Here is a 15339-nt window from a genome sequence, read left to right on the forward strand (position 1 = left end):
TCAATATAAAAAACATAAATTATTTAACTAACAAGAAATGATGCTAACACAATACTAAACATTATTTTAATATAATGACCAATTATATTTTTATGTTTGGGTGTTTGATTCTTAAAATGGTAATGTAGAGGATTATTTTAATTACTAGTTATATTATAATCATTATAAAAAAAAAGCTATGTAATGATTAAAGAGTAGCTATATAGGGACCTAATTGTAAAAATGTTTTTATCATAATGAATAAAATGTAATTCTTAAAAATCTAAGGACCAAAAGACTTTTAAATAAATACCAGCTCTTGAAAAATATAGTGACTAAATTTATTTTTAAAAAATTCTCAAGGATTGAATTCAAACTTTATAAAAACCTTCCTTACTTTATTAAGAATTTTTATAACCAAACAAAGTAATATAATGCATCAATCCATTCTATTACATTATATATATATATATATATATATATATATATATATATATATATATATATATAGACACACGAATCTTCCAATAAAATAATTGTTTTATTATTATTAATTTGGATGTTCGAGTCAGTTTGTATGCATCTCGACTAATTCTACAGCCTTAAAGTTAACAGCTATATAAACTTCCAGTAATTATTATATTAATAATTACAAGGATCGCATTTGAAATTACAAAAAAATAAACTTTTTAATCCCAAACTATTACAAGCACGGTTAACTATAAAAAAAATTTTGTTTCTCCTTGTCCTCGCCGTAACATTATGCCTTAAATTGCGCCACAATCAAAGCATTTGCCACGATTCTCTGCCTTTGTTTTGCTGCAATTCAAGCACAACGCCATGTGCTTGCAAATTTGCAATCGCTGCGAAATGTTGATCAATCTAGTGTTATATTTATATTAAGTGCGATATAGTCATTTTTTAATTGACGGTAAAGAATTGTACAAGCTTCTCTTCTCTCTTTTAATTGAACCAAAATTTATCTTCTAAAATAACTTCAGATAGGGTAAAAATTGATCATTGTACTGTCTAAAAATACATGAAATAACTTCACAAAAAAATATTATTCTTTTTATCTATCATACTGAACACTTTTACAAAAAAAATAATTTAATATACTTGGTTGAATTAATTTCAATTTTTTTTCTAAATTAATATGGCCGACGAAAGATTACGATTTTCTTATTTTAAAGTAATAAAAAAATGATGTTATGATTTTCTTGTTTTATTTTATAATTTAATTTAACATATGGCCGACGAAAGATTACGAAGCATGAATAAATTTAGCTTTGAAAATCAGAAGCACTCGATTCATAAAATCTTGAAAAATAGGTACTTGAACAGAAAAAATAAAAGTACATGTGCTTGTATAGAATATAGAAACTCGATTAGAAATAAAAAGCAGTGTTTGTGCTCCCCATGACATGGAAGTTTGCATGCTGATATTGATTGCAGGAAAATTGGAAGTTCAAGAACTCAAACAGAAAAAACAAAAGTAAAGATTACTAAAAACGTAACGATGTCCTTTTGTTTTGCTCGTATAATCTTGTTTCGCCCCAACAGAATATAGAAAAAGAACACTGGTCATCGATATATGGCACCTGTGAATACGCACACAGGCTCGTATGTTGAATTGCCTTGCTTAAACTGCTGGTTTGGGGCTCTGAATTCATTCTCCCATATTCTTTCACTCACAAAATAAAACAAGCAGGTTAAGTTTAATGCAGGCATTGCAAAAGACCATGGTCCGAATGTACTTCAGGGAATTCGGATCGTGGCTAATGCCACGCAACAATGACTTGAATCAAAATCTAAAAATACATGAACAGTTAATCAAAATCAGTTAACAGTGATGTCTAAACATACATCAAAATCAATTAACAATGTCTTGATTCAAAACAAGGTTAGTTTCCTTGGGGCAAGAGAGAGAGATCAACAATAAACCCTAAAAAATGGCAGCAGACCCAAGTCTTACAACTATGGTAAGTTTTTCTTACAACAAATCATTGGCGAGAATAATCAAATCAGACGTGGCGAATGAATAATCAAAACTATTTTCCTATTCTTATCTTTCCCTCCTGCTTCGACATCCGATCTTAAATCTACACAGGCCCTTGATCGAGAGATAAGTTTCTGATCATGTTCCATCTTCGGAAAAGAACACCTCCAGTGTTTGAAACCACATTCGTGCTTCATCTGTTAAAAAATGCCAGAAACAGATCTTTCCTCTCAATTTTGGTTAGAAAAATGACTAGAAAAGGCACAATTAAATGTTATGTGACCTTGGATTATGAATTATACCAATACATTACACTCACAACTGGAGTAAATTAGCGTCTTTCCTCGTAAAGAAAAATAAAAAAAGAAAGACGAGATAACTTACCAGACTATTTCTTAGTATCACTAGTCTAGTTTTTTTTATCAATCTTCATGTTCATCTTCGCCCTCAGAATCTGCATAATAGGAAATAGAGGGAGAAGCAATACAGGATTAACCACCAAGATAAAGAGGCCGGGTAGAAAAGTAGAATAAAATTTTCCTTAAAATAGGTTATCCTAATATGATTTGCAAAGTCCCATACATCATTGGTTAGCGATATAGGCTAAGTTTAATCTGAGTTTTCTTAACCAAATTCTCAAGCTGGATAATTTAATCCTCACCAAAAAATGACTTCAAATGTGTTTCCTCATTCTCAATTTCATGCTGCAACTATGTCTGTCTATACAAACATTACAATATAAAACCATGCAATCAACATGTTTTTCATGCATACCTGATCGAACATCATCACTAAGTTGGCCCCTTGCTTGGATTTGCTTAACAAGCATCCGATACATCAGGACCCACCAATAAATATGTAGAACAAGCAAGCCGTAAAGGAGAGTATTGAACACATAATAATAGATTGGACCATCCACTGAGTGTTTTTCCTTGTCCAAGTTCAGGAGAACTTCATAGCTGCATCAAGGGGAGAAAATATATGAATTCTTCTGTTAAGTATTAAAAAGTTTATAAATACCAAGAAATTAACAAACAACAAACCAAGATAGTTAATGAAGAAGAAGATGGCGGTAAATAATTCCTCAAAACACTAGCCATACATGAAGGTAAACTTTTAAAATGAATTTACTTTATTCTCAGGAGTTGAAATGCAGATACAAAAGTATTGTTCTTTCATGATAAACAAACTTGTCCATAAAGTTTACTAATATGAAGGACTCATGGTTTCCAGGTCCGAATTGCAAAGCCAAAAGCCAGTAAAATGAAATACTTCCTGAAGGAGCACATTCATTACGCATTATCAAATTTAGATGTTGATTGTTCAGCGCTATGACCCCACAAAAAGATAGGCATGCATATCAGACTCAAAAAATTCAACAGTTGGTATATCTTAGGCATCAATCTATACAAACCTTGTACTCCAAAGGACCCAGAACGGATAGTAAATGAGCCGCAGCAAGATCCAAGACAAAACAAAAAGAATAAATGCAAAGCTAGCAATCCCTTCAGCACCACTGTATTTGGACATCTTTCCTACCTCTAAAAATACATCACTAGCATCATGAATAGCTAAAACAATTGAGCCAGCACGACCAAACCTGCAAGAAACAGAGAAATTGGAATAGAAATGAGAAAGCTTTATGAACCTTTGATGGTGTCACTGCAGCCACTGGGTTCTATGAAGCTTCTGCATAAGTATTATATTTGAATGGGCAGCATAGTTATGATTTCCATATTTTTTCTAATAAAAAGACCCAAGGAACTTCCTCAGTTAAATATTACTGAACCACAGAAAAACCTGAATCACAATACCTTAATATGTAGGACAGCACAATGAGAATGACAGTAGCAACATGATGACTCATGGACACCCCAAAATCTGAACGCCTTGTCTCCCAAAAAATCAGAGCAAATATGGAGTACGTGTAAAATCCAGCAGCATACATATATGCTCCTTTCAATTTTAACCTGAAATTCATTAAGCTGTCATCCCTTTCCCATTCAAAGTACAAATCAATAAAGGAACAGCTTGAGCCAAACAAATAATTGAATAAGAAAACCACAGCAATATGATATGTAGTTCATAAATCTTACTTCATTTTTTGGTCTGGCCAGACCTGACTTCCTGGCCCTACCCAAAAATATTTTGTATTACCAAACCAAGGCTCATCATAAGTAACATACAAAACCAGAATTTCTGCTGAAAGAAAATATATGCATTTCCAAGCCGACTCCTTGAATTTTCCTATCTTCTTCCTTCTCTCATCTGGCTGAGCATCCAGCATCTGATGCTCCTTTCCAAAAATCAAGCGTTGTGCTAGTTTCTGCAACAAAGAGAAGGAGAAACAAAGAGCTGAGAAACAGCATACTAGCGACCATGGAAGTACGAGAAAAGGAAAATTTCCAAGTACAAAAGCAGCCCTTTTTGCAATTTTATGTTGTATTTGTAAATGTGGTAGAACCTGGCAACACTTACCACATATTGCTAAATTCATGACTAATTGATTTGTCTTACAATGACACAGTGGTATCAAAGAACAGATGCTTCTGAAAGAGGTGGATCACAGGGAGAAATGTTTACAGCTCGGAAGAGCCCCCAACAACTGAAAAGATTACAAACTTTTTCTGGAATCTAGGTGTTTGGAAGCACGAATCATAAGAAATGATCAAGCAACAGGACAGGGAGTAAGCTCCATCAACGATAACTTATGCTAAGATAATTATGCAACTGGATCATCTAAGCATTTGGTTATTTCCAGCAGCAGCTATATAAATCACTTCATAGAAGACTTTTCCAATCCTATTATGCTACTCAAGAAATGGGGTGACAAGATTCATGAATTTCCCAAGAGCAGCGAATGTCATGCAAGGAATAAGGGTTTGGAATGAACAGAAATAACAACATACAAAACCAAGCTTCAAAGTCAGATAAACTACAAGATGCAAGCTAAGCTAAGGTTTGTTCAAGCTCGGTCCAAAGTGGACAGCCATTGAACATAATCAAGAAAACAAGATGGATTTCAGGTTTGAACCAAAAATGTATATTGTCAAATAAGGCTTGTCAATGAATATTGATGGCATCTTTACAACTGATTCATATCTCATATAAGGTTATTAGCTGTTTGAACCCCGGGATCGCTAAACTGAAGCAAAAATGCATATAAATTCTAGGAGTAGTAAACAAGAATATCTATAATACTTCAGATCAGCCAATTGCTTCTCAGATGTAATTAGCTCAATACTTAAAAAAGAAATAAATTACCAAAATCGAAAACATTGTAGTTATCACGATCATTTTCACTCAAATTACTTCTTTAATCAATAAATGACTGCAAGATTCAATTATTCACTTAAAGAGCAAAACATCTCACTAAACTAAATCCAATATGATTCAATCAAGTAAAAAGAACCCAAAACAAGCAAAAAAAAAAAAACATTAAGAAACTAAACCAATGAAGGCAAAAACTTGAACTAAACCGATACAAAAAAAAGGAAACAAAACAATAAAAAACACTATCAAATGTTTCAAATAAAGTACCTGGAAGACAAATCTGTCGAGAAAGAATCGAACAAAGGTGAAAAAGAGAGAAAAAAGTGGAAGGACAATGTAATCTTCATAAGCTGGATAAGATTCATGTTCCCATTGGATTGATTTCGCGTATTCCATGAAACCCATCTCGGGTTTTTACCTTTTCTTCCTTCCGATTTATCCAAGATTGGATTTTTCTAGCGTTTTTGTAAAATCACATACACAAAAACACTAGCAAAGCTACTGCCTCTCTCTCGCTCTCTCTCGCTCTTTTACCTTGGTCTCATACGTTTACTCTGTGTCTTTCTAAAAAAGGGTGCGGCGATTCTGTCGAAGAAGTGAGAATTCACTGAAACATACTACAGATTGCCTCGGATTAGTCCACAGATTATATTTTTTCTCTCTCAGTTAGATCCCAATGAATATTTGTAAACAATTGAGTCTCCAACGTATACTGGATCTTCAATTAAATCCTTCTGTCAACCAATTTGCAAGAATCTTCTCACTTGAATTCCCAAAATTAATTTACACAGTTGTAGGCATATATATATATTTGTTGAAAGTGGAGGATTCATAATGATGCGTTAGGGACCCAGTTGGTAAAGAATATAGGTTGGTGACTTAATTAGGAAAAGTTGTTGTCGAGGATGACTAATAAAGATGTTTGAGAGTGCCGCTCAAAAATTCCTTTTATTTAGAAATATATTAAAATAATAATTTTTTAACTTATTTTTAAAATCAATATATCAAAATAAAAAAATATAAAAAAATTAATTTTAAATAAAAAAATTATTTATATTAAAAATACAATTTCAAAGAGTTTATCCCAGTATATGCCAAATTTATCCTCCAAGTTGGTTATTCGGGTTTCCAATTTGGTCCTCTGCTCTTATTGGTGTATTTTCTAGAATAAACATGGTTTTGACGAAATTAACCCTGCAAGTTCTGGATTTGTTGACTTTTTTGATGGATTTGTTGATTGAGTGAAGAGAGTGAAAAGGTTGGGTCATTGAATATTGGATGCTGATTAAATCCACTATTCCGACCTTTAAACAACATTTGTATGCTTTGTCAGTGAATGCATCAGCTTTCGAGGACCACATGCTTATGCTTATGCTATGCCAAGATGCTATGCCAAGAGGCATCTTAGGCTTTACTCCTTTTGTATTGATGACGTGGTAATTGCAAATTATACTAAAATGTCACGTGCTGCTGTGCCGAATCGCTCATGAGTTGTTGAAATGTGACATCTTTGACGCTATTGCCCTTTGTTTTTCCGAGTTTGACTTTGGCTCTCAATATTATTAATTGAATCTTATTCATCATTTAATATCGTAGATTAATAAATTATATATAGAAAAACACGCCATTATATTTAAATAATTGAAGAAAGTCATGCTAGAATTGTTTTCATACTGATTTGAGACTGGAGGTGCCAGGCTATATCGTGGAGAGGCTATACCGTACAAAGAGTTTTAGTGTAAAAAACTATTGGGTAAACAATTAAAGAAAGAATGAACAAGCAACTTGATAGCGAGAGCATACAGGTAAGGAATTTCGAGATTTCTATTGGGTAAATCCTGATCTGGAGCTCAGACAGATCAGGCACTCGGGATTTCAATTAAGCAAATTGGGAGACTTTTGTGGTACAGGCACAACGCCTGGGTTTTAGGTGATATTTCAATGATTTGCTTGATGGAATCCACTCGAGAGGAGTGTGAATCAAGAGACCTCATCGTTTAATTATCGAGATAGAACAAAAATTATTCGGGAATAGTCTATCCGAATGGCCATTAATTTCGGGGACTTTGTGCAGCATGGACATAGATAAAATAATAGCAAGAGCGGCAATGTCTTAGTTTTTCAGATAGTGTTCAGCAATTACTCATATCAAGTGATATGCAGACACATCCTCTTCGATTTCTTGTAATTCCGTGGACAGTCCCAGGAAGTTCAATATAAACTATTCTAATGAAGAACCAGGGAACACAGGTGACTAAACACAAACAGCCTGTTAAGGTGGCCGGAAGAACAAATAAAAAACCGACGTGAAGAATTAAGCTAATATCCAGTAGGGAAATGAAAGAAGCATGATGATTATGATGCTATTCATGCCGCACTGATCATCATATAAACACAATTCGGAATGTCGTGTCTGAACTGTTAATGATGGACTCATCCTTCCTATTTAATGATTCTCCATCCAGGAGGGTTTTGAAAAGATGAATCACATCATGGAACAATTCCAAAAGAATTGTCAAATCTGCTTTCAAATGAAAATCAAGAAAAATACATTATTCATCAAATAGTTGGAATTTCATAACAAAAAAATGGAGCACATCATGTGATTATAATTGAAATCAAAGCTTGTTTTCTCCGACAAAAATTATTAATCAAAAAAGCGTTAAACCAGGCACGTTCTGCTAAATACATGCAGGACATGTGTTTTCGGATGTAGCATCCTCAAATAGAATCCACTTTTAGAATGTCATGTAATAGTATCTTCTAACAAATTATTATCTAATACTCTCATTTCTACCACAGCAGCATACAGATTTGGTTCGTCTCCCTGAAAAACTATCAGCAACAATGCAACGAGTCGAAACAGTTTAAACTCGACATGAATGATCAACAAGAACATTGTGAACTAATGATGATGATCCCTGAATAGCAAAACCACAAGAGCCAGTAAACCATACATTATCTAGCCTTGCTGTCTATTGTATTTTGGAACTGTATTTCAGTGCAAGTAGAAATGATGCACATGATGGAATTAGTCCCCAAAAGCCATGCTGTCTATTGTTATTAAAAAGAAAACTTCCAAGGATATAATTATCACATGGAGCCCAAAATCAGAATGAGTCAAATTGCAATCTCCAAAGGACAGGCAATGAGAAAGCAATAACGATACCACAGGGCTAGCCACACTTGTTCAGTGTAAATACATAATAAGTCAGGCAAGAAACAAAAAACATGATATGACCTACTTTGGTCACAAATTCGGGAAGATGAATTGATAAAATAACTAAAGGAAGGGAAACAAGGTGCACCAAAACAGCCATATAGTTACTCCTCAACTATCAGGACTGCTGCTTCTTTTGCTTCTTTCAATGTCATATTATATCGGTGGTTGCTGCAGTGCTGATACTTAAGCATCGGTACAATGCTGATGGTCATCAGGGTCATTAGATTTGCTATTTTTATTCAAATCCAGTGGCCTTAATGACCATCGGCAGATACCAATGCTCGGATCATAGGCATTCTAGATTTCCCCTGCAACAGGAACCACTTTCTAAGTAGAATAGTTACTGTCACATTCTCCGAAGATTGTCCTCTAGTAAGACAAAAGACATAAACCTACTTTTTGTAGAGACGAGAAATGGCAATACAAGGACAGGGGAAGCTAAATCAAAATGACCTTTTGCCAACCTGATCCTATCCAGCTTGATACAAAATGCCAAAACCCAGTTGGGTTCTCTGCATGTTACACAAGAAAAGGCTGCTCATTGCTGATGACAAGACAGAGGATTAAAGGTGTGAAAATTAAAGTGCATAGTAAAAGGCATTGTTGTAGCCTATTTATGAAAATGGGTCTCACATTCCCCTATCTGATTGTGGAGTGGGGCACATCTGTATTGCTACCTTGAATGCTGCTCTTTATTTATGGAATGGCCAGAGAAATAAAGGAAGAGGTATTTTTTCAAGAGACAGGTCTTATAAGCGAGTGACTTGCCCCACTTCATTCAATTTAAGGACTTGGATTTTTGCTCTATTTTATTAGACAGATTTCCCTCGTTTATCTCCCTTGCCTGTCCTCTAGTAATTCAAAGCAGAGAAATAGTGATGCTAGGATTTACAGGTGGTGAAAGTTGCTTGGTAATTCAATAATGAAGCTTTGATGTACCTGTGGGAGGGGTCTCTTCGTCCTATGCGTGGAGAAGTGCGTTTGGTTGATCATATACGGTCTGACAGACAAAGATACAAGTGATTTTCCAAGGTGATATTGAATGCTATAACCATTTCTCCAGCTACTTTCTTTAGTCCTCTTCTTCAAAGTTTGTTGTGTTGCGCTTTTCTTTTCTACTCTACTCTACTCTACTCCTCCAGATATCTACACTAATGGAGTTCTCCCAAATTCTAGGATGCACAGAGGAGTATAGTGGGGCTACTGGCAGTGAGTCTGGGTGGACAAAATATATTGCCTCCCCCGTCAAAGAAAACGACTTCGATGATGATAATGCTGATAGCAAGAATAAACAAGGAGATTGCAGAAAACGTAATTATGGGAATGATGATGGTGGTGGTGAGAGTGATGACTCCATGACCTCAGATGCCTCTTCTGGTCCAAGCCATCCTGAACTTCCATGCAGGAGCAGTAAGGGAAGTGTTAACATAGGTCCTTCCAAGTATGCAACTAGCAAAAATTCATCAAAAGCAAAACTTCAGAAACAAGTGAAGGAAAGAGATGGATCAGCAAGGATCAGAGTAGAAAATGAAGTATCAGTTCTCAAGGCAAATAGTGCTGCTAGTTATGTGCAAAGTGGAACCAAGGTAAGAAAATCAGAGAGTTGAATCATTAGAAGAAGAGACGTGCTCTGGTTTCCTCTCTCTTGCTCTCTTTCGCTTGTGCCAGAAATGTATAAAATTTTTAAGTGCTGATGTTCTTCAGATGTCTACAAGTGAAGGCACTTTCCATGCTTCTGTAACTCTGTTTTGGATTTCCAGAATTCCACTGTGAAGTTGGATCTCTCTCTCTCTCTCTCTTTTTCTAGAAAGGTGAACTTTGACTCTTGGAAATGTAAATGGAGGTTATTTACAAAGCTCATGTAGACTTTAGAATTATGCAATTGTGTATTACAACTGCGTTTCACAGGTAACATATATGCACGAAGATTTTATTACCTCTTCCTCCTGGAAAAATGAGATTCAGGGCATGCACCCAGACACAGTGCACGAGAGCGGCCGTGTCCCTGTGTCACTGTGTGGTTGTATTATATTTTAGTAACAGATCAGCAGGGAGGCCTTGCTGATCCTGATGATTAAAGAACATGGTTCAATCCGAATGGTTCCCACAAAAACTCTTATCATATCTACATGTAATGGTTCCCGAACTGAAAATCTTAGTTTTAGCTCCCCAAAACATAAAACCTAAATCTACCCCCCTGTGTGTCTTGCCTTTCATTACTGGAAAGGAATGCTGAAATACGTAGTATTTCTTTTTTATGTTTTCAAGTGAAATAAGTTAAGGAACATATATAGATGAGAAAATTGTTTTAAACCCCCATTCCGGTCCAAAAGATTTAATAAAGTAGAGAAATTCTTTCTGGGGAGAGAGCTAATTACTACATCCAAATAGCCAGACAAATGAATGACATGGCTGACAATATTTGCCAAGCATCATTACGGTACTAGATTCAAACACTCTTGTTTCCTTTTAGCTCTCATCACAAGCTTTCTTGGCTAAGGGCCATGTGACAACCCTCAAGCCAACAAACCAGCAGTCTAATGAAAAACCACCCACCATGCTACATTGGGCTTAAGAAAGAAGGGGATGTACCCAGGAATTAACCACCGCTCTTTGTAACAGCTACGAAGATCTAATTAAACAATCTTTTAACCCGAGGATAGGCATAGAAACCCAGCAGTGACATCCTACCTACCAAGGGGCATAATTGCATTACAAGGACAGAAGTTACAGAACATCGTGAAATTCCTCTGTACCTCAAAAGATGAGAGTGCGGAGACATATAAAAGTCTACCAATTGCAGTGAAACATTTTAAAAAAAGAGGATGATAAAAAAAAGAAAAAGAAGCATCGATACAAGGGGTATGAACTTTTATATAGGCATGCATAATTCAAATGAAATACAGCTGCTCTTTTGAAGATCAAGCAAGATAGATGATCTTATTGTTTTGAAGAAGGGGTATCTAAGTAAGAGGTTGATCCTTTAAAATAAAATGAAAAAGGCAGCTGGACCTGTAGCCGAGTCCCAAACAATTGAACAGACTTAAAATGCCTTTACCTCTGTGAGATAACAAAATAAACATCCTGATTTTTCTGCCACGGGCAATATTATTAGGTTTGATGACATCAATTCACCAAGGCTGCATGGCAGATTGCTACATTACCACTGAGAGAAAGCTAAACTTGGATCTTTGACTGTTTAGCAATTTTAAACCATTCAGTATGAAGGATCCGGGGATATCAATCCTCTCATATGTATACGCGCTCCATGAAAATCTCCTTGAGCTCGGACCAAATTAGCAGGCAGCATGGACTCCTGTATGCGTGAAAATACGCAAGGCTAGAAGACATACCAGGGGTGGTGCTAATACCAGAGTTGATAGCAATGGAGACAACTCTTCGCCAAGCAGATTGTCTCTCAATAATTTCTTTTGCAAACCCTGGATCCACAAGAAGATTAGGCAGGTCTGGGTTTCTATCATAGGCCTTCTTGATACGGTCCAAAAAGACATCATGGATAATGCAACCGCCTTTCCAAATTCTTGCTAGCTCCCCCTGTTTCAAATCCCAACCCTTTATAGAACTCCTTGCGCGTATCAAGTTCATACCCTGGGCATAGCTGCATATTTTGGATGCATTTATTGCTTGTATCACATTATGGATCAGTTTTACCGTATCCACGACTTGGTCAACTAGGATGTCACCAACGCCGCTTGATTAAAAAAAATTTACAGCTTCAACTCTTTCTTCCTTCGGGCCACTGAGGGATCTTACATCCGAGGATGACGCTATAGTGGGGAGCAGCAACTGACAACTCAGCAGCTTGCTGAACTGTCCAATTACCAGTACCCTTCAAGCCAGTTTTATCCAAAACATCGTCAACCAAATATCCTTCTCCCTTGTCATCCTTATTCCAAATACATCTGCAGTGATCTCAAACAAGAATCTCAGCAGCTCCCCCTTGAACCATTCAGACAATACCTGGTGTAGTTCCTCGTTGGTGAGCTTCCCAACCGATTTCAGCACATCATAGGCCTCTGAAATCAGCTGCATATCACCATATTCTATCCCTTTATGAACCATCTTAACAAAATTTCCAGCTCCTCCTTTGCCAATATAAGTGACACAAGGGCCACTATCAGGGACTTGAGCAACCACCTTAAGAAGGATATCTTCTGTGTGTTTGGAGGCCTCAAATGAACCACCTGGCATTAAAGAAGGTCCATGCCAAGCACCCTCTTCGCCACCTGAAACTCCCATTCCAAGATAAAGCAAACATAATTCAGCCATAGCTTACTCCCTCCTCTCAGTGTTCTCATACCACTCATCACCACCATCTATGATACAATCCCCTTTCTCCATATGAACTGACAAAAAGTTTTGATGGTTTGATCGACTAGGGCACCAGCTTTAACAAGCATGATTATCACACGAGGTTCTTGGATTGACTTAACGAAGGATTCAGGATCATGGAAACCATATAAGGGAAGATCTCCCTCCTACATGGCTCGTTCAACTTTCGAGGTGGTCCGATTATAAAAAGAAATAGGGTATTCTTTCTCGGCAATATTGAGGGCAGGATTTTGACCCATGACAGCAAGGCCAATTCTAGTCGAGGGAGCCATATCTAGTTTCCTGTTCAAGCTTTGGATTTCAGTTTCGGCAGATGGAAACCATGAATCATACTTTCAAAATTGGTTTGCATACGGAAAAAAATATCCAAAGAGCTTAGAAGAAAGCATATCGAAAAATTGATGGCAGAAGGCTAGATGCTAAAAGAAAAAAGAGAGAAAAAAAAGAGAACTACCTACACTCTCAAAATTATACCATTAATAACAACAACATAAAAACTGTGCCTTAAGATTACTACTTTCTTCTTTAAAGTTCAATAAAATATTACAAGTTTACTCGAGAAACTACAACTCGAATGAAGCCAACCGAATGTGAACATTTTTCGCTACATTCAAAAACCAAGTCTTACATTACAACGAACGTAATCAGCGAAAACACAACGACAACATGGGCAATTGTCGAGGGAGTGCATAACAATTTTTGCTTATTTCTTTTTTTTTTGTGTTTTTTTTTTAATTCATCCTCCAACAACTTAATATATATATATTTTTTAATTTTATCATTTAGTATTAGATTATTTTAAAAATTATATTTGATATTTTTTTTTCTATTGGTTTACACACTGATTTTATTGATTTAGTTTTCTTGCTCAATTTCAACCTTTAAAATTGGATACATTGGGAGTAGAGTTTTGTATATTTTTTTAATTTTTTTATATGAATTTATCCTGATTTCAAAAGATTAACTCAAGCTAATTTGACTTATTTTTTCGGGTTGTTTTTACTAATTGATTTTTTTTTGATTTTATCATTGAACATTGAGTTAGTTAAGAATTAGACTTTATAATTTATTTCGATTTGCTTTTTATGGAGTTCTCCTGATCTCATTAACCGGGCATAGTTTTGACATGTTGATTTGGGTTGAATGTGTTTATTTTTTCGAGTAATTTTTTAATTGAGCTTCGTAATGTTTTTTGAATTGCTTTTTATGAGGTTATCTCAATTTCATAAGTCAGATAATGAGTTTAACAGGTTGACCTAGTTTGACTTGGTTAGTTTTTGAATTGCTTTTTTCAATTTCACTCTTAAACAACTCAATCTTCTTCTTCTTTTTTCAATTTCATCCTTTAATATTAGGTTGTTCAAGAATTAAGTTTTATAATTTTGTTTAATTTGCTTTCTATAGAGTTATCCTGGTTTCATGGATTCATTTATTTTTTCTTAGTTTTAGCCTTCAACATCGAATATGTTAAAAATAGAGATTCTAATTTTTTTTATTTTTTTTATGGAATTATCTCAGTCTCATGACTCAGGTCGTGAGTTTAATATGTTATCTTAGATTGACTTAGATTTTTTCTTATTTTTTTAATTTTTTTTTAAATTTTATACTTCAATACTCGAGGATTGGTTAGATATTAATTTTTGTTATTTACTTACCATTAAACTATTTTGCTTACCATGGATTATTCGTGCAATAATTCCTGTTGAACCGAGAGCCACATTTCCTGTTAAACTTTAGGAATATACGTGGGCTCAACCAATATTGGACTAGGCTCTGAACTCCTTCAAAGGCCAAGAAATCTATTGGGTTTAACCTCACTCGTTAAGATCTTTCAGCACCGGCCTGACAATATCATCCCGTTAAGATGCTGTGTATTCACACAAAAAAACAAAATAAAATGAACACGCAGCGTTTTCAACACGTTTTTCAACATAAAAAAATAATTGTAAATAAAAAACGTTGGTGCATATATTTAATTAAATAGTATAAGAATCATATGTTAATAAATATAAAAAAACTGTTAAAACTAACTAAAAATTAAATTAAAAATTTAATAAATAAATATATTTTATATCGCATCACTTAATCCAATTATGTTTAATAGTTTTATTTTTTGGAACTAATTTATTATTTAATCAAAGAAAATTTCAAGGAAAAAGAATTATGTAGGGTTGAAAAATAAAATAAAATACAGGCTGCTAAGCCTGGATGGCCCAGCATATCTGGTCCATTAAAGAAAAGGTCGTGCGAGCAAGCTCCCAAGGCTAGACACGCTCTCTTAACCTTTTGTACAGGTAATTATAAACCTGAGAATCATACGGGTAAACCAATCATTTACAAAAATGAACAAGAGCATTAAAGAGTAAAGAATTTTCAACAGATGATCAGATAAGAGTTGCAGTAAAACTGTGACTTTCCATGCCGGCATGTCAAACAAATTAGCAATGAACAAGATCAGCATAACAATTAAAGAGGGAATTAACTCAATTTATACTTTATTATTGAATACCTT

General features: G+C 35.0%; 2 protein-coding genes and 1 pseudogene across 2 annotated transcripts; 1 reads left to right on the plus strand and 2 right to left on the minus strand.

Annotated features, from left to right (window-relative positions):
• Positions 1 to 1808: 1808 nt before the first annotated feature.
• LOC7466946 (ceramide synthase 1 LOH3) lies at positions 1809 to 6073 on the minus strand. Its single transcript, XM_002315949.4, has 7 exons — positions 5519 to 6073; positions 4075 to 4304; positions 3793 to 3948; positions 3393 to 3578; positions 2753 to 2937; positions 2363 to 2432; positions 1809 to 2175 (listed from the first exon to the last, which is right to left on the minus strand). Exons 1-6 carry the CDS (start codon positions 5654 to 5656, stop codon positions 2401 to 2403), a joined length of 927 nt encoding a protein of 308 aa, XP_002315985.2. The 5' UTR covers positions 5657 to 6073; the 3' UTR covers positions 1809 to 2175; positions 2363 to 2400.
• A 3061-nt stretch (positions 6074 to 9134) lies between these two features.
• On the plus strand, positions 9135 to 10329 carry LOC7476936 (protein SOB FIVE-LIKE 1). The gene has a single exon (XM_024609232.2). The coding sequence runs from the start codon at positions 9629 to 9631 to the stop codon at positions 10079 to 10081; it is 453 nt and encodes a 150-aa protein (XP_024465000.1). The 5' UTR covers positions 9135 to 9628; the 3' UTR covers positions 10082 to 10329.
• A 1003-nt stretch (positions 10330 to 11332) lies between these two features.
• On the minus strand, positions 11333 to 13172 carry LOC18102590 (6-phosphogluconate dehydrogenase, decarboxylating 1-like; annotated as a pseudogene).
• Between the last annotated feature and the right edge of the window lie 2167 nt (positions 13173 to 15339).

The sequence above is a fragment of the Populus trichocarpa genome, chromosome 10 (genome assembly GCF_000002775.5).
Source record: "Populus trichocarpa isolate Nisqually-1 chromosome 10, P.trichocarpa_v4.1, whole genome shotgun sequence".
Lineage (NCBI taxonomy): Eukaryota > Viridiplantae > Streptophyta > Magnoliopsida > Malpighiales > Salicaceae > Populus > Populus trichocarpa.